This window comes from Solanum tuberosum, unplaced genomic scaffold (assembly GCF_000226075.1).
Source record: "Solanum tuberosum cultivar DM 1-3 516 R44 unplaced genomic scaffold, SolTub_3.0 scf00220, whole genome shotgun sequence".
NCBI lineage: Eukaryota > Viridiplantae > Streptophyta > Magnoliopsida > Solanales > Solanaceae > Solanum > Solanum tuberosum.
The window spans coordinates 562,598-583,836 of NW_006239148.1; the positions used below are offsets into that span (position 1 = coordinate 562,598).

A 21,239-nucleotide genomic window follows, 5' to 3' on the forward strand; every position below is an offset into this window, starting at 1 on the left:
AAACATTCATAAAATATACTAATTAGACACATAATTATATAAAAATATCATATTTATTATTTTAAAATTTATAAAAATGACAAAACTACTTAAATGACTTGAAAATTAGTTTGAATTTTATAAAGCCAATTATATCAAATTGTTTAGAATTTAGGAAGCTCGATGATTAATTTATATTGTGGAGCTCCAAAATTGGGTGTCAACAAAGACCATCTATTTTTAGTAAGAATGACATATAAATAGGAACAAAGGAAGTATTATTTATGCTTGCATTAGTTATACGTAGATTATTTCTTATGCATTATGTAGTTTGTTGTATTAAAAATAACATGCATTGTTTAAAATTTTTATTTACAAAATTTTTTTCCACAATTATAGTGAAAAAGATGTAAGAGGACTTTTGAGAGGTAATTATATCTTTAACCATGCTAATGCATGTATTAAATCTATTTACATTACTAGTACTTAGAAATTCATGATATTAGTTATACACCATCAATACACAATAAAATACATTAGTTTAACATAATATATGAAAAAATGTATCAAACAAGTACTACTGATATACTCCCTCCGTCCACTATTGTTTGTCAGATATACTAAAAGTACCTGTCCAAAATTAATTGTCAATTTAAACAATCAAGAAATAATTAGTCACTTTTTTTCCAATTTTGCCCTTAATAAACATAACTACTAGTTTCAAAAAGTAGCAATTTTAGAGTTACAAGACTACTTTAATATGAAAAAAAGTTGATTTTACCGTTTTCAAAAAGTACAAACCATTTTAATAATGATTGATAATAATGTTATATTAGTCAAATTGCACCTTATATTAAATTTTTCTAAGGATTGTGCATGATCTTACCTGACAAACAATATTGAACGAAGAGAGTACAAAACTAATGGAGCACATACATTATTTTTGTTAATATACTCTACCAAACGACTCGACATTGCATAACACTTGGAAAAACAAACGGAATCCGACAAATGTCCACCGAAACACCAACGTACAAGAGAGAAAAAAAAGAGAGAAGACTTTACAAGATTTGACCAATAAACTTCTATTCATAGTTGTCTTTGCTTGACTTCCACTCCTATACCCCTTTTCCAGAATCAGCTCAACACTCTGTATATCATCAAGAATCCCAAAACCCTCTAAAGAAAAAGTAAAAAAGATCACATCTTTATAAGCTTCCTTTCACCAAAAAGAACATATTCTTGATACTACCATTAATGGCTGCTGCTGTTCCAGTTCAAAGGGTACAAAGAAATGAAGGTTTACCCACTACTACTTCAGTTGTTCCTCAAAAGAAATTGTCCAATTGGTTGCCTTTGTTGGTTGGTCTTGTGGTTTTAGTGGAAATTGCTTTTCTGGGTCGATTAGATATGGCTGAAAAAGCTAATCTGGTTAACTCATGGGCTGATTCATTTTACAAGTTTACTACATCATCCACCAAAGTGGGTAGTGTTAGCAGTAGTGGTGATGATGACCCAACTGGGTTGGTTGACTTGAGTGGTGAGGTTGATCAAGATTTGGTACCTGGGAGCTGTGAGGAATGGCTGCAGAGGGAGGATTCCATGGAATATTCTAGAGATTTTGACAAAGATCCAATTTTTGTTCATGGTGGAGATAAGGTTATATTGTTTTTCATGTATTAATAAACATACTTTCTATTTGCTAAGAGATCGAATTAGCTTTTGAGGTTGAGCTAGGTCCCATGTGTGGAGCTACATTCATCTCAATTTTCATTTCCGATGTTGGGCCCCCTATTATATTGTCCACGCTTTAGTTAACGAGATTTGGGTGTGTGGGGAGGGTGTTTAGAGTCCCACATTGGATATTGGATGGGTCTCCTTATATGGTGTTGGACAATCCTCATCGTGTGAGCTAATTTTTGGGACTATTGAACTTTTTTCTTATCAGGATTTGAATGAAATGAGCCCGAATAGGGCAGAATGAATATAGAGGATTCATATAGTTAGACCCCAATAGTATGGGAGACATGGTTGATTTTTTTGTTTTTGTTTTTTGGAGCATTTCTTTAGACGATGTCTGCACCTAATATGGATTTTTGTTGGCATTTATGTTTTGGTATTAGTTCATCTAAAATGCATTATAAACTGTCTGCCTATATGTCTTTGTCTGTCCTAGACTTGAGGCTTTGATAGATGGAAGAACATAGATTTGTAGTTTTAAATTATGTTTTGGCATTTTGAAGCTTGTATATACAAGATACTGCCAAATTGATGGGTTCTGGTTATATGTTTCTTTTAAAATGTGTACATCTCTAAACCAAATACTACATAACCTACCAATTATAGATCAATCAGTATGCTAAGCTAACGCATCCATGGCGGTGATCTGGTTTTTTGTTCTTTTATCTTGGTTACAGTAAGATATGTTATAAAGTACTGGCTTTTCCAAAAACTATTCCATATGGGTAAAGATACTAATGGATTTTATATACAAGTGGGCGACAAAATATGTGGAGGAACCTTGAGTATCTTCTTTTCTTTTACCTTATTCCTTCATTACATCAAGTACTGGCATGTAGGTTAGAGCAGGTAACAGTCATCTGGTTACCGTCTTTCTTCTTGAATGTTTTTGTTTTTACCATATTAGATATCTGATGGCCATTCTATCATAATCTAGGATTGGAAGTCCTGTGCCGTGGGATGCAAGTTTGGAGGGGATTCTGATAAGAAGCCTGATGCAGCATTTGGAACAACACAACAGGCTGGCACAGCTGGCGTGCTTCGGTCAATGGAGTCAGCTCAATACTATCCTGAAAACGATGTTGTTATGGCACGACGGTGGGTAAGCACATCTTGAAAAAGACTTAAACATTCCTACCTACACGGGGCTCCTGAAAGATAATAGCCTTGGCCAGAGATCATTTTTTTTTCTCGCTGTTAGTTTCTGGCAAGAGCTTATAACATTGTGAATGCTAAAAACAGTTGCATTTTGCTCAAAGAAGAGCAAAATGCAAATAAAAGTGTGAACTTTTGCTTAGTCCCTAAGGCCTATCATGCTACGAGATAATTGCCACAGTTGACTAGTAACACCTTTATTGAAGACATAATTAAGTAAATAAAAACATGCTCTCTTTGACAACTTTGTTTTTTTTTTTTTTGATGACAAGGGAAACCCGCAGCCGCTATCCTTTGGGCATGCAGGGTAAAACTCCCACTCCTATGCAATAACTCGCAAACCACCTAGGAGAGGTAACCCGCACTAGGCAAGCCTGGTGCGACGAGCTCGACCCAGAAGGCAAATCCCTTGCTTTCGCTGACAAGGGGTTTCGAACTTGAGACCTCCAACATGGAAGTCCCAAGTGCCTTACTATGGATTTTTTTTTGATGACAAGGGAAACCCGCAGCCGCTATCCTTTGGGCATGCAGGGTAAAACTCCCACTCCTATGCAATAACTCGCAAACCACCTAGGAGAGGTAACCCGCACTAGGCAAGCCTGGTGCGACGAGCTCGACCCAGAAGGCAAATCCCTTGCTTTCGCTGACAAGGGGTTTCGAACTTGAGACCTCCAACATGGAAGTCCCAAGCTCAAACCACTGGGCCACCCCGAAGGGTGACAACTTAAGCTTTTTGATGAGATGGTCACACACTTAAACATGATATCACAACAAGCAAAGGGTCTGCGTTCGTCTCACCGTACCATTACCAACAAAGAATATCCATGTGCTTAACTCATGAAGAAGAACCAGGCTCGCAGATTGGGGTGGTGGGTTGTGGGTTGTTGAAGACATAATTAAGTAAACAAAAATGTGGTCTCACAAATAATTTTAGCTTTTAGATGAGATGGTTCTACACTTCAACATCCATAATGCAAAGAACAAATGACTGTTATTCTCTTATTTGCATAGCATTAATAATACCTCGAGCTTATTTGAATTCCTCCTCGTTAAATTATCCTAGGTTCAGCTGCTTGCCTGGCCACCAACCACACAAACCTAACTACTTTGAAAGGAGCCTTGATTTTACTTGGCAATTTTCTTTTTTAGTACTCAATGACATTTTCTTTCACTATGCATATAGCAATTCGATAACCATTCTAGATCACATATTTTAAGGTTTAGACAAAATCGGATGTAAATGCCATGTTCCATGGATTTCTGAGACATGAATTTGTTTGAAGGTGAAGTGTGAATGCATCAAGTGACTTATTTAGAATAGTGCTCAACTTATTGGAAGAAAAATGCTTAATACCCACATATACTTTAAGCCAAGCCACTTTCCACAACAGAGGCCGGACAGGTTGTCTACAAATGCTTTGATCATAAATTAGTGCAGGGAGACCACATGACACAATAATTTTAGGACCATATCGTGGTTATAATATAAATTGTAACTCTTTCATATATTTTCTGAATCTTTATATTCATTAAACAACTTTATTATTGTTTCTCATGTTTCAGAAGGGGATATGATATTATAATGACAACAAGCCTCTCTTCAGATGTTCCTGTTGGGTACTTCTCTTGGGCCGAGTATGATATAATGGCTCCAGTGCAACCTAAAACCGAGAATGCGTTAGCAGCTGCTTTTATTTCTAATTGCGGTGCTCGCAACTTCCGGTTGCAAGCTCTTGAAGTGCTTGAAAGAGAAAAGATCAAGATTGATTCTTTTGGCAGCTGTCATCATAACCGGGATGGAAATGGTCAGTGTCTTTCCATTATATATGATGATATATTGATGGTGTCTTTTTCGAAGTAGTTACCATTAAGGAGCTTATTGTCTAAAAAATATTTCAATATAATGGGTTTGTCCCTCTTCCTCAATTGTCATACATTCCTTGAAAGCCAACTGGAAGTAGAAAACTTATATTTGTTTCCTTGCTAAATGTGCACATAAACACATACGGGGTCGTTTGGTAGGGAATATTAGGAGAAATAGTGCATGTATTATGTATGGTATTATTTAGTACTATGTTTGGTAGGAATTTGGGCGTATGTATAACTAATCCATGGATTAGTTATACACCCCTACATGATATTATAGGATGTATTACTAATACCTTCCATTTGGAGGTATTAGTAATACATAGGATTTAATATCATGGGTTAAGTCTATGAAAAGACAAAAATATCCCTCAAATCATTTTAATTATTTTGTTTATTTTCTTGATTTTATGTTTTATATTTGTACTAGTAATTTAGCTAATAAATTAGCTTACAAATTATTTTAGAGAGAGTTTGTTTTGTTACTAGATAAATCCAATACAAATCAATACAATATTTGAAATGTGAGTTGTTTAACATTTACCAACTAAAAAGGCAAATATATCACAACACATGACGTTTGTGATCTTAATTGAATGTATATATATTTGTGTGGTTTTCTAATTATTTATATTTTGAACAATTTCTAAAATTGCATACATATTAAAACTCAACTTGCAATTTTTATGTGTAAATGTAGATGGTTTATTCAATTTTACTATCGTTTACTGTTTTTTCGGTTTTAAAAGTAGATGGTTCATCCTTTTTTAAATTAAAAATTGACATTTTGTTAGTGATCAATTTATTAAGATGACAATTATTTATCCTCAAAAAAATTCAAGTGAAAAAATAGCAAGCATGACAACAAAAAATTTTCTTCTCCTAGCTAGTTAGAAGGCCATAAAAAAATAATATTGTCCAACAATTATCTACCTTGACCCAATTACATAATAATTTAAGGGTATAATTGGAAAGAAGTATTTTTTTTTATAGAGTTTTAATCCAAACACAAGATGAGGTGAGAAACAATGAACCAAACACTTGATAAAATTAAACCCTGCATTACTAATCCCTGCGTTGCTAATCTTTGTACCAAATAACCCCTAAGTTCTCTAAGGGCCTGTTTGGAAGGACACCCTGGTAATTAGATTTGGTGTAATTACACTGTCCGTCCTGTTTGGTTGGTCATGTAATTACCTGGTCAGCAGGTAATTAAGTGTAATTGGCAGGGGGTAATTACACTCTTCAATTCACGGGGTGGGGGGTGGGGGTGGGGGCGCTGTGAATTGCTGGTAATTCTGATTACTTTTTAATTTCTTCCTTTTATTTCTATTATTTTTATTTTTATTATTTTAAATTCTTTTTAAGTTTTATTTTTCTAATGTTTTCTGAAAATATTTTATTTTTATTTAATATTGTTTATATTTTCATTTTCTTCTCATTATCTACCTTTACTTCATGTGGTTTCATGCAATTTTTCGTATTATTTTTAAAAAATAATTAGTATAATTTTACTAGTATTCTAATTTTCAAAATTAAAGTAGAATCCGTTATTGAGTAAAGTTATGGACTTATATTTTTCTTTTCTTTTAAATCAAATTTATGTTGAAATTTGACATAAGAGTATTATGTTAAATTTTTGTTTTGAATTTATAACTTATGTTGTATTTTCAATTTCATTTGTTTTAGGGAGTTTTGACTCGATATTTTACATTGCGAGCTATTTTTTTAAAGTTAGACTTGATAGAGTATCTTTTTGACAAATGTTTTATCATTTTATTGCATGATATTTATAATATTAATCTTTTTGTCAAACATGCATTTCTTAATGTTCATAGAAATTTTGTACTTTTAGTTTTTATGATTAATTGATTAAACTATACTAAATTGAAAAATATAAATCAATTATTTTTTATAACATTAGTTAAGAACATATGCTTATTAGTTAATATATTCTTAAAAGACAATATATATCTTATATATTCAATTTAATATCATTTATAAAGGCCCTTAATTGTCTAATAATTTTTTTAATTTTTAATAATTAACTTTTATTTTAAAATTGAATATAATTTTATGATTGCAATTGTGCATCCAAACAGGACATGTGATGTAATTACACTGTGGCTAACAAACAGGTCAATGTAATTATTAGCCAGTGTAATTACTAGACTGGTAATTACACCAATTCCAATTACCTGGGGGCCTTCCAAACAGACCCTAAAGGTCTTTTGGAAAGATAACTTGTAAACAAACAAACACTTGTTTGTTTGTCATAAACCATGTAGTGTAATTACAAACATAATATTTTGTTATGCAGGTATAATTACATAGTTCAATCCTTTAATTTTTAAAAATAAAAATTAATTATTATCAAAATTAAACATTTATTATTTTTGACAAATATATGTCTATATAAGAAATATTACTAAATTATCTATAATAAGTATAGATACATATTATTTTTTAAGAATGTATTATTATATAATTATAGATTGATAACTAATATTATAAAAAAGTCTATAAGCTTCAAATAAATAATATTTTAATTTATCAATAAAAATTTCTAAATATGCACACATTTTGGAAGAATATCATGGATTGCATGTATTTTTAAAAAAATATTTGGAACCATAATTTTGTAACATTGTTCAAATAATTGATAAAAAGTAATTTATCAGTGTTGACATCGACATCAGTCAATATAAGTCAAGTTTGTCTATAACCTCATTCAATAATGAAATTCAACTTTAATATCATCACTCATTATAACACAAGTTTGCAGATGACTGATTCTTTTTAAGATTAGGAGGTATAGTTTCAAAAATTTGAATAATAACCTAGCTAAACAAAATGAGAAAAATAAAGAAACAAAATATGAGAAAAGGAGAAAAGGCTCAAATATGTCATCGAACTTTTAGAAAAGGCTCATTTATGCCATCTGTTAAAAGCTTGGCTCATATATGCCATTGCTGTTAAAGAAAAGGCTCATCCATGCGTTTTTTTTAACTCCGATTTTGCAAAATCATGTTTTGCATCCCAAACAACTTTTAACACTTTCCAATTAGAGTTTTTGGATCAAATATACTCTTTTTGCTTCTTCTTTCTTAAGAATACCAAGAACACATAAAGATTGTTAACAATTCTCAAATTTCAAACTTCTTCAATTCTTCACGAAATCACCTCTCAAATTTCAAGAGTAGTTTCCCTCCAAGCTAGATACCAAAATTCAATATCTTTTGATCTTGAATTCAACTTAACTCAACAAGACCCACTTGAAATTTCTTCAAAATTTCAAAAATTCAACATTCTTTAATGGTAGAATTTTCTCCACGACTTCAAATCATTTGAAATTTTAAACATAGACTCAAAAACACTAGGGAACAAAGATCTACTGTAAAAAACAACTACAAAACCACAAATCAAAGTAAATTTTTGAAAAATTGGGACTGATTTTCGTTTTTTTTTGGATTTTTTTTTAAAATACAGGTGAATTTCTTAAACTCTAAAAATGATTTTAGAATTTCTTTTTAAAAAAAAAAAGAAATTAATGATGTGGCCGAAGATTTGAGATGATTTCGTGAAGAATTGAAGATGTTGAAAATTTGGGAGTTCTTTATGTTCTTCACGTGTTCTGGGTCTTCTTAAGGAAGAAGAAGCAAAAAGAGTACATTTGATCCAAAAATTCCAATTGAAAAGTGTTAAACATTGTTTGGGGTGCAAAAAATGGTTTTGCAAAACCGGAGTTAAAAAATGGCATGGATGAGCCTTTTCTTTAATAGCAATGACATAGATGAACCAAACTTTTAACGGATGACATAAATGAGTTTTTTTCTAAAAGTTTAATGACATATTTGAGCCTTTTGAGAAATTAACATTACCTTCTCAACGAAAAAAAAAGAAGAGAAATTACATGGTAGCACAACAAGTAGAGGTTGAGAAATGATAAGTAAAGAAATGAAAGGTAATTAATCTAAAAAGAATAATATATTTGTAAAAAAAAAAAAAAAAAATCATAAGGTAAAAATAATAGAAATAAAATAAATTAAGAAGAGAAAAAAAATAAAATTAAAATAAACAAGGATTTTTTTTAAAAAATAACATAGTAACTACACCATGTAATAAGTAGCGGAGCCAGAAATTTTATCAAAGGTGTCCAAGAATAATGGTGTGTGGCTGTCAAAATAAAACAAAAAAAGCATTGTGCTATTTGAGATTCGGACCCGAAACTTCTTGATTCAAATAGACACCCATTATCACTGCGCCAATGGTGTAGCTTTTGTCAAGGTTGTCCAACTTTAAATATATATCCTTTAAATGCAAAATTTGACATATATACAAACGCAATTTTTTACGAAGGGTGTCCAGTTGAACACCCTGGGTTGGCTATAGCTCTGCCCTTGCATGTAATTACCAACAATTTTCAACGCCCTTGAGAATTGAGGAATGTACTTACTCCCCTAATTCAATTACACCCAGTTACATGTTGTTCAAGTGATTACTTGGTCAGAAAAACATACTTAAATTGTGTAATGACACCCAAATCCAGTTACAAGGTGACTTTGGAACATATTTTGCCAGTCTTAAGATATCATTTTGTGGACAGATTATTTTTATGATATTATGTTACCTTTTGAACACTTATTATCTTGCAACCCAGTAGCATAGAGTTGCACATAGACATCTTTTTGTAAATTCATTTCTAAGAAGCTAGACCTTGATTCTTTAGAAAAGAAACATTTAAGGAAAAAGGTAGCTGGGATAAACTTTTTATATTTAAATGTCAAATATGATTACACATGCATGTGGGTTAACTGCACATTTAGTATGTACTCCCTTCATTTCAAAGAATGGTCTAATTTGACTTGGCATGAAGTTTAAGAAAATAAAGTAAACTTTTCAATTTTTTTTTTTGATGAAGTAAATGTTCCATTGAAGGCATCAAGAAGATGCAAATTAGTTACAAAAGTAGAAGCAAAAACAGTTGGTCTGCTGGCTCAAGTACAATTATGCTAAAACTAAGGAGCCAACAAAATTTGAAAAACTATCCAGGGAATCTACATAGGACAAATTAACCCAACTGTACAGACACATAAGGCATTCCGCTTTGAGAGAATGTAAAGGAGTTGATAGACCTTCAAAACATCTTCTGTTCCTTTCCCTCCAAATACTCCAAAAAATTGCTGCAGGTATCATCTTCCAAGTCTGTTTGATGGTGCTGTCAACTTTCCAGCAACACCAACTCTCATAAGCTTCTTTGATACTATGTGGCATGACCCAACTGAGTCCAAAAAAAGAGTAAAACATGTTCCACAATTTTGCTGTAACAGTACAATGCAGAAAAAGGTGCCTATTGCTCTCTGCTGCTTTCTGACATAAGTAGCATCCATTCACAATGATGCGTTTCCTTTTATAGAGGTTGTCTTGAGTTAGGCATGCTTCATATAGTGCAGTCCAGCAAAAACAGACGATCTTGGGCGGTAGCTTGATTTTCCAAATTAATTTCCATGGCCAGTGGTCAGTGACTGCATTAAATGCTCTTGACTGCTTGTAGGCTGCACTCACTGTGTAATTCCCGTCTCCTGTAGTACCCCATTTGAACTGATCTGTTGCCTGAGTGTTGAGAGAGAAACTCTGTAGAGTCTGTAGTAGTTTGATCAGGTCATTAAACTCCCAATCCTGCATATTCCTTCTAAACATAATGCTCCAGGTTGTTCCATCTCTATTTTGAGAAATTGTTGAGTCTGGATCCCTGGCTAAGTTGAAAAGACTTGGATAATCATCCATCAGAACTGTGTTGCGAAGCCATTTGTCTTTCCAAAATCTGATATGAAGTCCATTCCCCACTGTGAAGTGCTTATGCTGAGAAAATTTCTCCCATAGCTTGCATATGTGTTTCCAGACTCCGACCCCATAAGGTGCTTTTGAAAGACTGGTGCACCAATGACTCTGTATCCCATGCTTTGCACTGACCACATCCTTCCATAAAACATGTTCCTCCTGTGTGTATCTCCATAACCATTTCATAAGTAGACACTTATTATGCAGCGCCAAATCCTTGATCCCTAACCCCCCCTGTAGTTTAGGAAGAAGGACTTTTGGCCATTCCACCAGATGATACTTGTGCTTCTCACTATTCCCTTCCCATAGAAAATCTCTCCTGATCTTGTCAAGTTGTTCCAACACTTTGCCAGGAATAGGAAAAAGTTGCATATAGTATGTGGGAATACTATCAAGTACACTGTTGATCAGTGTAAGTCTGCCCCCTGTCGATAGGTACTGCATCTTCCAGGAGGCAAGTTTTTTCTCAAACTTCTCAATAACTCGTCCCCATATAGCTGTTGACTTATACTTTGCACCCAATGGCAACCCCAAATAGGTTGCCGGGAATTCACCCACACTACATCCCAAGATACCTGCTAATTCCTCCAAGTTTAGCACCTCATTAACAGGATAGATCACACTTTTTAGCATATTGATGTGCAAACCTGAGAGGGCTTCAAAAATCAAAAGGGTTAGATTCAAATAGAGAACTTGACTCCTGTTTGCCTCACAAAATATCAGAGTGTCATCTGCATAAAGCAGATGAGAGATGTTTGTAGTGATCATGCTCCCACATCAAAACCATTCAGCCATTGCAATTGCTTGGCTTTATCTAACATTCTGCTTAAACCCTCCATTGCAAGTATGAAGAGAAAAGGAGAAAGTGGATCTCCCTGCCTCAAACCTCTTTGTGGGGAGAAAAACCCAACTGGACTTCTGTTGATGAGAATTGAGTATTTTACTGTAGAAATGTTGAAATTGATCCAATTGATCCATCTTTCACCGAACCCCATTTGCCTAAGGATGGAAAGAAGATATGACCAATTCAACTGATCAAAGGCCTTCTCTATATCCAACTTGCATAAGATGCCCGCCCCTCCGTTTTTTATTTTCCAATCAAGAACCTCATTTGCAATCAGTGAGGCATCAGTGATTTGCCTATCTTTAAGAAAAGCATTCTGGTGTTTAGAGACTAGCTTTCCCATAACTGTCTTTAACCTTTCTGCCAGGACTTTAGCTATGATCTTGTAGACACTCCCAATTAAACTAATTGGCCTATAATCTTTGAGTTCTATTGCTCCTTTTTTCTTGGGAATGAGAGCTATGAAGGAGGCATTGCATGATCTAACCATCCAACAATGTTGATGGTAATGGTTCATAGCTGCCAGTATGTCAACTTTGATGAAGTCCCATGATTTCTGATAAAATGCCATTGTGTACCCATCTGGCCCTGGTGCCTTGTCGGGAGCGCAAGACTGAATAGCTGCCAATACTTCCTCTTCTTGAAAAGTTGCTTCCAGATTAAACTTTTCCTCAACTGAGATGGATGGAATGCCTTCAAAGTTGGCTGAAGGCCTCCACTGTTCAGGTTCAGTGTACAAACTTTCGTAAAAATCAACAGTTTCTTGCTTTATCCTATGCTTATCTTCAATGATCTCAGTTCCCACTTTGAGTTTGTCTATGCAATTGCCCCTTCTATGAGAATTTGCAATTTTTTGGAAGAACTTTGTGTTCTTGTCTCCCTCTTTGAGCCATAAGCATCTGGATTTCTGTCTCCATGAGATTTCCTCAGCTTTAACTAGTTGTTGAAGCTCAATTCTCAGGTTCATCATCTGAATAAGCTCTGGAACTGTTAATTGTCTACTCTCAGCTGCTTGCTCAAAAGCTGCCAGCTCATCTAGAGCTCTGGTTTTCCTGGTCTCTACCTTGCCAAATTCTTCTCTGTTCCAGTTTGTTATATCCCTCTTCAACCTTTTCAGTTTCTGAAGTAGTACAAAGTCCGCCCTGCCCACTATATTGTAGCTCTGCCACCAATATTCTAGCTTCTCTAGAAACCCTTCTGATTGAAGCCACATGTTTTCAAACTTGAAGTATGAAGGGCTAACATCCCAGTCTCCGCATTCAAGTAGAATAGGTTTGTGATCAGAGATTACTTTTGGGAGAGCTGATTGTTTTACATCCTTGAATGAGTCACTCCACTCGGTGGAGATGAGAAATCTATCAATTCTAGATGCTTGCACAAAATTATCACCCCTAGACCATGTAAATTGAGCCCCTTGTAATGGCAAATCAATCAGGTTAAGGTCCTGAATGGTGTCTGAGAAGGATCTCATGGCACTAGTCCTTCTCAAGCAATTTAATTTCTCGCTTTCAAATCTGCACACATTGAAATCACCCCCTAATACCCAATGTCCATCCCATAACCCCCGAACTCCAGCAATTTCGTGCCACATCTCTTCCCTTTCCGAATCTGTGTGAGGTCCATAGATACCTGTAAAACACCATCTGAACTCCTCTTGAATGCTCTCTAGCATACAAGATATGGAATAAGAGCCTTGGAGAGTGTCTGTTTTGACCCACTGCCTCTTGTCCCAAATTATTATTATTCCACCCCTAGTACCACTTGCTTCTAAAGTTGCCCAGTCAGCCCACCTATTACCCCATATTTGTTGTATCCATGTAGTAGACCAATTCTCTACTTTTGTTTCTTGCAAACACAAAACATCGACTTTCCATTTTTGAATGAGAGATTTGATGGTGCTCCTCTTGCTACTCTCATTTACCCCCCTTACGTTCCAGCTTAGGATTTTTAGTTTCATCCAGAACCGGAGTTGTATTTCCTACCCCCAGTTCCATTGTTGTGTTGCCCCTTTTTGTCATAATTGATCCCACATATCAATCTTTTTATCTCCCCTTCTCCTTTGGCCTTCTTCTCTTTTCCAGGTTGTTGCTTGGGTTCTTGTTGTTGGATTTGGAACTGCCTCCTTTGCTCCATCCTTAGAATAATATCTAGAAGTTCATGTTCGAACCCAGTTGCGTTGACCCCGAAAGCTTTGCATGCCTTGACCATTTTAATTCTAGTCCACTTTGAAGTCTCAATTAGATTGGGCTTTTGAATTAACTGAGCTTCAGACCCACCTTCGTACCATGTTAAAGGGAGAGCTTCGCTGATCGAAATAGAGGAAAATTCCGAGTCTGATTGATTTGCGTGAGCCAAATCCAGTTTCAGAGTTGGATTGCGAAGAAGTAGAGGTTTCCTTCCATGAGAGTCTGCTTCGTCGTCTGCTTCTGATGGGCAGTTTTCACTGTTTTGACATGATTCTGTAATCAATGGAGCACTGACCATCGAACTTTGATGATGATCTTTTTCTGAAACCAACGACGGTATAGATAGGGCATTGAATCTGTTGTAATATGGGTTTGGCTTGTGGCCCACCACTTTCCAGATGGTCTTTTCTTTTAAAAGCTTTGACTCCTTTTGGGCTTTTTTAATTGGGCCTTTTTTGTAATAGGTTTTGTCTAAACCTTTATATCCTGATGGCCCAGCTGTAGAGTTAAAGTCAGCCCTTTTTCTTATTCCATTGATATTAGGGTTTGGCCCCACTATTTGATTAGCTGGCAAATTTGAATCAACTGTCAAGGGCACGTGCTGTGCCAGAGGTCTGACCACTGTGTTGACTTCTGCTTTCCTTGAAAACCCCGCCTCTTCTTCACCGACCTTCCTTTTTCCTTTCCGGTCAGCTTCTTCACCGGCGTCCCATATTTTTGTGTGAGCATCAGGAATCACCCAAATTTCATAGCTTAAATCAGCAACTTTTAACTCCAATTTACATGGTAGGTTTCTGTTTTTGTCCTTGATACAGATTCTCGCCCAAAGTAAATTGGATCTTTTCTTTGTGTCTTCATCAATATCAACATAACCACCACATAGTTCGCCGATCTTTTGGAATGAACTTTTAGACCAAGCATGTAATGGGATTCCGAAGGCTTTGATCCATCGATCTCCCAATGGTAGCACCTTCGTGTCCAGATCAACTAGTGGAGACCACCAGTCCAACGATAGTCTCCGGCCATTCCAAAACCAATCGCCCGCCTTGACTCTGGCTGCTTCTTGCCGTGATGGCATTTCAAAGAGAAAAAGGTTGTGTGAAATCGGAGAAACCTTTAAGCCTGCTGTCATCTTCCACCTTTTGCAGAACCACTTCTGAATGGTATCATAATGTGGGTTATTGTGAAAGGAATCATTGAATCTACCGACCAAGCATTTGTCGAGAAAATTGCGATTATCTGATGCAGTTGCTGGTATTGCCTGGTTGGGTCTGCTAGACTCTATTGTTGGCCACTTCTCCATCTTGGAGACTTCACAAAAGGATCTTGCTTGAGAGTTAGGGCTCCATCTCTCTGATTGCATAGGAGGTCTCCATAAAAATCTCAAGATTTTATTCGCGATGTCTTCCCATCCTCCATTGTCTACGATCTCTGGTATAATGACAGATGATTTCTTATCTCCCAACCATGCTTCAATTCTAACAAATCTGCCATAACTGTTAAAGTTCTGGTAGACCCTGAAAATATAAGCTTCGATTTTCCTTCCCCACCTTCTGCATAGCTTCCCTTCACCCTTGGAAGCTTCCTTCATGGCTCCACACACCCACCTTAAATTGTTTTCATCGATTCGAATTCTTCCAACGAACCTCCTGCTGCGTTCGCATAGCTTAAACCATCTTACCCGATCTTCACTGATGTCTATAAGTTCAAAAGATTTCTCACCAGCAGTAAAAAAAGTTCTCCCCTCCATCTTGGAGCAGAGAGAAAGAAAAGAGAAGAGAGGAGAGAAAGAGAGAGAGAGAGAGAGAGAGAGAGAGAGAGAGAGAGAGAGAGAGAGAGAGAGAGAGAGAGAGAGAGAGAGAGAGAGAGAGAGAGAGAGAGAGAGAGAGAGAGAGAGAGAGAGAGAGAGAGAGAGAGAGAGAGAGAGAGAGAGAGAGAGAGAGAGAGAGAGAGAGAGAGAGAGAGAGAGAGAGAGAGAGAGAGAGAGAGAGAGAGAGAGAGAGAGAGAGAGAGAGAGAGAGAGAGAGAGAGAGAGAGAGAGAGAGAGAGAGAGAGAGAGAGAGAGAGAGAGAGAGAGAGAGAGAGAGAGAGAGAGAGAGAGAGAGAGAGAGAGAGAGAGAGAGAGAGAGAGAGAGAGAGAGAGAGAGAGAGAGAGAGAGAGAGAGAGAGAGAGAGAGAGAGAGAGAGAGAGAGAGAGAGAGAGAGAGAGAGAGAGAGAGAGAGAGAGAGAGAGAGAGAGAGAGAGAGAGAGAGAGAGAGAGAGAGAGAGAGAGAGAGAGAGAGAGAGAGAGAGAGAGAGAGAGAGAGAGAGAGAGAGAGAGAGAGAGAGAGAGAGAGAGAGAGAGAGAGAGAGAGAGAGAGAGAGAGAGAGAGAGAAGAGAGGAGAGAAAGAGAGAGAGAGAGAAGAGAGAGAAAGAGGAGGAAAGGAAGGGAAGATTCCGATGATCAAAGGATCACCGGAGAGGAGTTCTCCCCTCCGTCATGGATCGGAGAGAGAGAGAGAAGTTTCAAGATATGTTTTTTTTAACAGCATCCGGTATTGAGATTTGAGTCTGACTAAGAAATAAAAAACTTTTCAATTTTGTGGTCCTAAATTAAAGTTATGTCAAATGTACCAAAATGTCCTTTAATCTTGTGGCCTTAACATGCATGTGAAAAGCTGAAATAAAAGTATTGCCAAATAAAAGAAAGGGATAATTCTTTTTGAAACAGACTAAAAAGGAAAGTAGGTCATTCTTTTTGAAACGGAGGAAGTAATTCATTAGAATAGAGTTGAAAAGCAGACATCTCCTGTAAATTAAACCAAGTGCACGCATAAAAAGAATTCTGCTTTGCAACTCATTCGAATAGAATTGAAAAGAAGATGGCCCCAAAGTTTAGACTAGTGGTAAGAGTGCAGTGCATGATGCTTGGGTTAGATGCACATCACAGTTTGGGTCTTCCTATAGATAAAAATCTGGTATTTAAGCGGAGAAGAGTAGAGGGTCCAACTTGTTATCTACTAGTTTCAAATCTTGCGCTATTGACCATCGAGGGCTTTTCAGTTATAAGAAAAGAGTTGAAAAGCAAACCTTTTCTTGTAAAGTCATAATGGGAAGCTATACCTTGATTTGTTGGAAAGAGATTAGGTAGTTTGGATAAATCTAATATTTGGATGCAGAACATCTTCATGCATGCATGTAAGCTTAATTTTACATTGTAGCCTGTTAACTCTCACTTATCCTCTTTGTTCTCAATTTTGTGGCAGTGGACAAAGTGGAAACTCTCAAGCGCTTTAAATTTAGCTTCGCTTTTGAGAATTCTAATGAGGAGGATTATGTCACTGAAAAATTCTTCCAGTCTCTGGTTGCTGGTATTAACTCTTGACTGTTAACTTTTATTCTGATTGGTTCACTTAGTTTCCAATGTATCTATTATTATCTCGAAAGCCCCCATCCCTCTATATTGATGCATTTTTTTTTTTGTTTTTCTGCAATGCAATATTTGTCACAAAAGACCATGAAGATATTAGCTTTAAAGTGTGCCATGAAGAACAAATGTTGCAAAAAAACGTAAACGTATGAGTACCTTTTGGTACTTCAAATATGTTTTGTATCTCGATTTGCATATTCTGGTACAGCGCACAGATGCTCAGCTCTTGCTCATTTTGAGAAGTTTTAGAAATTTTGTTGAAATGATTTTACATGAATTATCTTGGTTTAATCATTTTCTTTTGTCTTCCTGTGTTTATGATTTTTCACAAATTACTACTTCGGAATTAAGATTTATGGTGCTCAACTCTATGGTGCTGATCAAAGCAAGTTCGAATAAACTTGCAGGATCAATCCCTGTGGTGATTGGTGCTCCAAACATCCAAGATTTTGCTCCTTCTAATAATTCACTTTTACACATTAAAGAGCTGAAAGATGCTGAAACCGTTGCCAATACTATGAAGTACCTTGCAGCAAATCCTAGTGCATATAATAAGTTGTTAAGGTATGCTCAAAAAGTGGTGCTCTTCTTGCATCAAATTCTTATTTGATTGGAGTTCCTCTTGATTATAAGTCTTTTTTTTCTATCCTAAATTAACTCCTTTTTGGTTATCTTGAAGATTTATCCACTCTCAAAGAAAAACTTTTTTCCAACATCTTTCTATACTTTTTCAATATCTTTGCACTAAGAAAGTAACAAAGGCTTGTCTCTATAGTTACATACTCCCTCCATTTCAAAAAGAATGACCTCCTTTCCTTTTTAGTCTATTTCAAAAAGAATGACCTCTTTTTTTTTTTGGTAACATTTTAATTTCAGATTTCCACGTGGCATGTTTAAGGCCACAAGATTAAAGGGCAATTTTGTACATTTGACATAACTTTAATTTAGGGCCACAAGATTCAAAAGTCTTCTTTATTTTCTTAAACTCCGTGTCAAGTCAAACTAGGTCATTCTTTGTGAAACGGAGGGAGTAACTTTTACTACCTTATCCTAGTTTTCGACGTAGTGATATATTATTTTGGACTAATTAGAACTCCTGAATAGGGGTCTCAGTCTGCCGCTCCCCTTAGGCTTGCTGGGAGTTGTGATTGACCCTTTCCTTACAAAATTTATAAAAGGTTTCTTAAATTTCCTGGTTGTGGCTAACAAATGACTTGTTTTGATTATATAGGTGGAAGGTTGAGGGACCATCTGATTCTTTCAAAGCCCTGGTTGACATGGCAGCAGTTCACTCTTCGTGTCGTTTGTGTATCTTCTTAGCAACAAGTATTCGGGAGAGAGAAGAGCAGAATCCAAAATTTAAGAAACGTCCCTGCAAATGTACCAGAGATTCAGAAACTGTATATCATGTATATGTACGTGAAAGGGGGAGGTTTGAGATGGAGTCCATTTTCCTAAGGTATTTTCTGCTATGACTATAACTAGCATAATATATATATATATATAAGTGCATTTTCATCAATGTCCTCTCTGATTCTTTGAGGAAATGTCTCAAAATTTGAGTGTTTTTTCACTAAGTCATTAATGGGTTGCATTGTTTTGTCCAACCATTGTAGCATGAGTGATGATTTCAACTTTCTAGTCAATATTATGTAATATATGGTATTCAAAATGACATTTTGTTGGTAAAATTGACGTGTATGTTTTTTGGGGTAGTTTGCTTCTTAGTCAACCTTATGTGATATAAAGACATTGTAGGTGACATGAAATTGGTTCCGTTTATATGGTTAGTATGTACCATCTAAGTGCCAAAAAGTGTTGTTGGGAATGAAATAGGAGTGTTGTGAAAGTTGAGTTTATGGTGCAGAACTTAAAGGTATAGGGTGGTTAGAATTGCTTTCCAGGGGTCATATTTACCCTAATATTAAATGTGGGAGTTTAATATTTGCCCTTATAGACGTGGTAGTTCAAAATTAGCTATATATTATACATGGTGCTTTAAAATGGTGAAGGGTGGGGTTTGGTTAATAATAGGTGGCATTTCTTTTGTTTTAAAAGCATAAATTGTGCTCCCTCCGTCACATTTTATGTGACACCATTTGACTTGACACGGTGTTTAAGAAAAAAAAGGAACTTTTGAAACTTGTGGTCTAAAGCAATGCTTAGATATATGTATGGTTGTAGATCATTTCATTAAGAGAGGGAATCTTAAAGTTAAATTGTTTCTAATTATAGTTAGGGGACACTCTTTTTGGGACGGACTAAAAAGGACAGGGTGCCACATAAAGTGAGATGGAGGGAGTAACTTTTAATAGGGAAAACAGTTTCTGTTAGCCAATAATGGCAAATTTGAGGCATTTGGCTAATGGCAGGGTTACAAACAAGACACTCTTGAAACGAAGGGTAAAATTACTCTATATCGAATATGTATTAAGGGTATATTTGGCCCCTTACCTTTTTAATTATTCAGACTATCCAATAAAGCCCAACTGGTTAGTATTGGTGTGGCAGGTTTGGATATGTACTAACACTTGTGAGACCAATAACTTCTCATTTCTCCACTAATGAGAGTAAAGCTACCGCAAAGCTGCTCTTAGATATGTCTAGTATGTATCATAGTATCGACGTATGACTAGTCTTATTTATTTCTTGATTGAGTTGATATATAGAATGAAGCAGCGAAGTTCGAGAAAATATTTGGTAAATGGTGTTTGGTTCCCGCTAATTATGCCACTAGCTGGATCGTTAGCATGTTAAAGTTTGGGGGATCGGACCTTGAAAAAGAAATTTGGAAACCATTGTCATTATGTGAATTCTCTCTTGCACTTTTCCTTTGTCCAGCTGAGCATGTACAACTGTTTTCATGTCTCTTTCTTACAGCTTACCTAACTATTGATGTAATAATTCAATCAACGTCATTACTGGAACCTTTGCAGGTCATCTAATTTGTCGTTGGAGGCTTTTGAATCTGCAGTAGTGTCAAAGTTCAAATCTCTAAAGCATGTTCCCATTTGGAAAGAAGAAAGACCTGAAATACTACGCGGAGGAGATGAACTAAAACTCTACAGATTACATCCTCTTGGCATGACACAGCGACAGGCATTGTACAACTTCACATTCAAAGGAGACACTGATTTTAGGGATCACATCGAAAGCCACCCATGTGCAAAGTTTGAAGCCATATTTGTTTAGGATCACCGATCACGTGAAAAAACAGTGAGTCTCGACAGCAGGTTGTTGTAAGCCAATAGCGTTATGCTCATTATCCTTACAACCTACCCCATTGTCTACATTCTGGTTACGAATTTTTGCAGTGTAAAATGTTATCCTGTTGAGTAAGGATTTGATTATTACAAGGAGGCAGTCTAATTTTTGGTGGAAAATTCTCACTTTTTACATTTTCAAGGAAAAAGAAAGAGAGAAAGCTACAAACATTTAACCTTGAATTGACATGCTTAACCTCCCAAAGTAGTGTAGTTTGGGAATTTTCCCTAGCAGGATGGTTCTATCTGCTCAATTGTAGTGTAGTTCAGAGGTTACATGTAATGACAAATGCAAAAACTTTTCTGTGTGTGGGGTGGATGGATCCTCTTCCTTTTTTTTTAATGGAATAAGGGTAAAAAAAAATGCCTCTAACCTATTGGATCATATTATATACTCCTGTCTCATTTTTTTATGTTTTGTTGTTTGACTTGATACAAAATTTAAGAAACCTTAAAGTTAATTTTTCTAAGGAATTAGTGTCATGCAGACAAATTTTGTAGCTAAGCAACAAAATTCAGAAAAAATTGGTGGCGTCTTTATTTCATCTATTCTATCACTTTTATCAGCTTTGTGTTGCAAAATGTGAGATCTATTCAACCCCAAACGTTGTGTCCAGCTTCTCATCATCCTCTTTCCCATTTATGGAAAAATGTCATCATCATCAAGGTGTTCATCTTTAACAGTAGTAGTAGTTTTTAATTTTCCCTGGAGGGCAACAATTTACCTTTACAGAAAAGCTCAACTGCAGAGATCATGCTGTATACGAGGACGGAGCCTCTTTGTAGCCATTATTAATGTCATGCCACAAGGGAGATTGCCATATTAATTGGGGAAACCAAAAGAAAATATTATGACAATTCACACAGTGCTATTCCTCTTTATACTTATTTTGTTTGCAGTTATATTTACCCTCTTTAATAATTATTTGGTCAAGAAAACAAGTAACAACAATA

General features: G+C 35.8%; 1 protein-coding gene across 1 annotated transcript; it reads left to right on the top strand.

Moving 5' to 3' along the window:
* Positions 1-1,046: 1,046 nt before the first annotated feature.
* On the top strand, positions 1,047-20,595 carry LOC102599085 (putative fucosyltransferase-like protein). The gene is made up of 7 exons (XM_006356527.2): positions 1,047-1,638; positions 2,657-2,817; positions 4,438-4,679; positions 16,859-16,963; positions 17,430-17,586; positions 18,254-18,481; positions 19,959-20,595. Exons 1-7 carry the CDS (start codon positions 1,237-1,239, stop codon positions 20,212-20,214), a joined length of 1,551 nt encoding a protein of 516 aa, XP_006356589.1. The 5' UTR covers positions 1,047-1,236; the 3' UTR covers positions 20,215-20,595.
* The last annotated feature ends 644 nt before the right edge of the window (positions 20,596-21,239 follow it).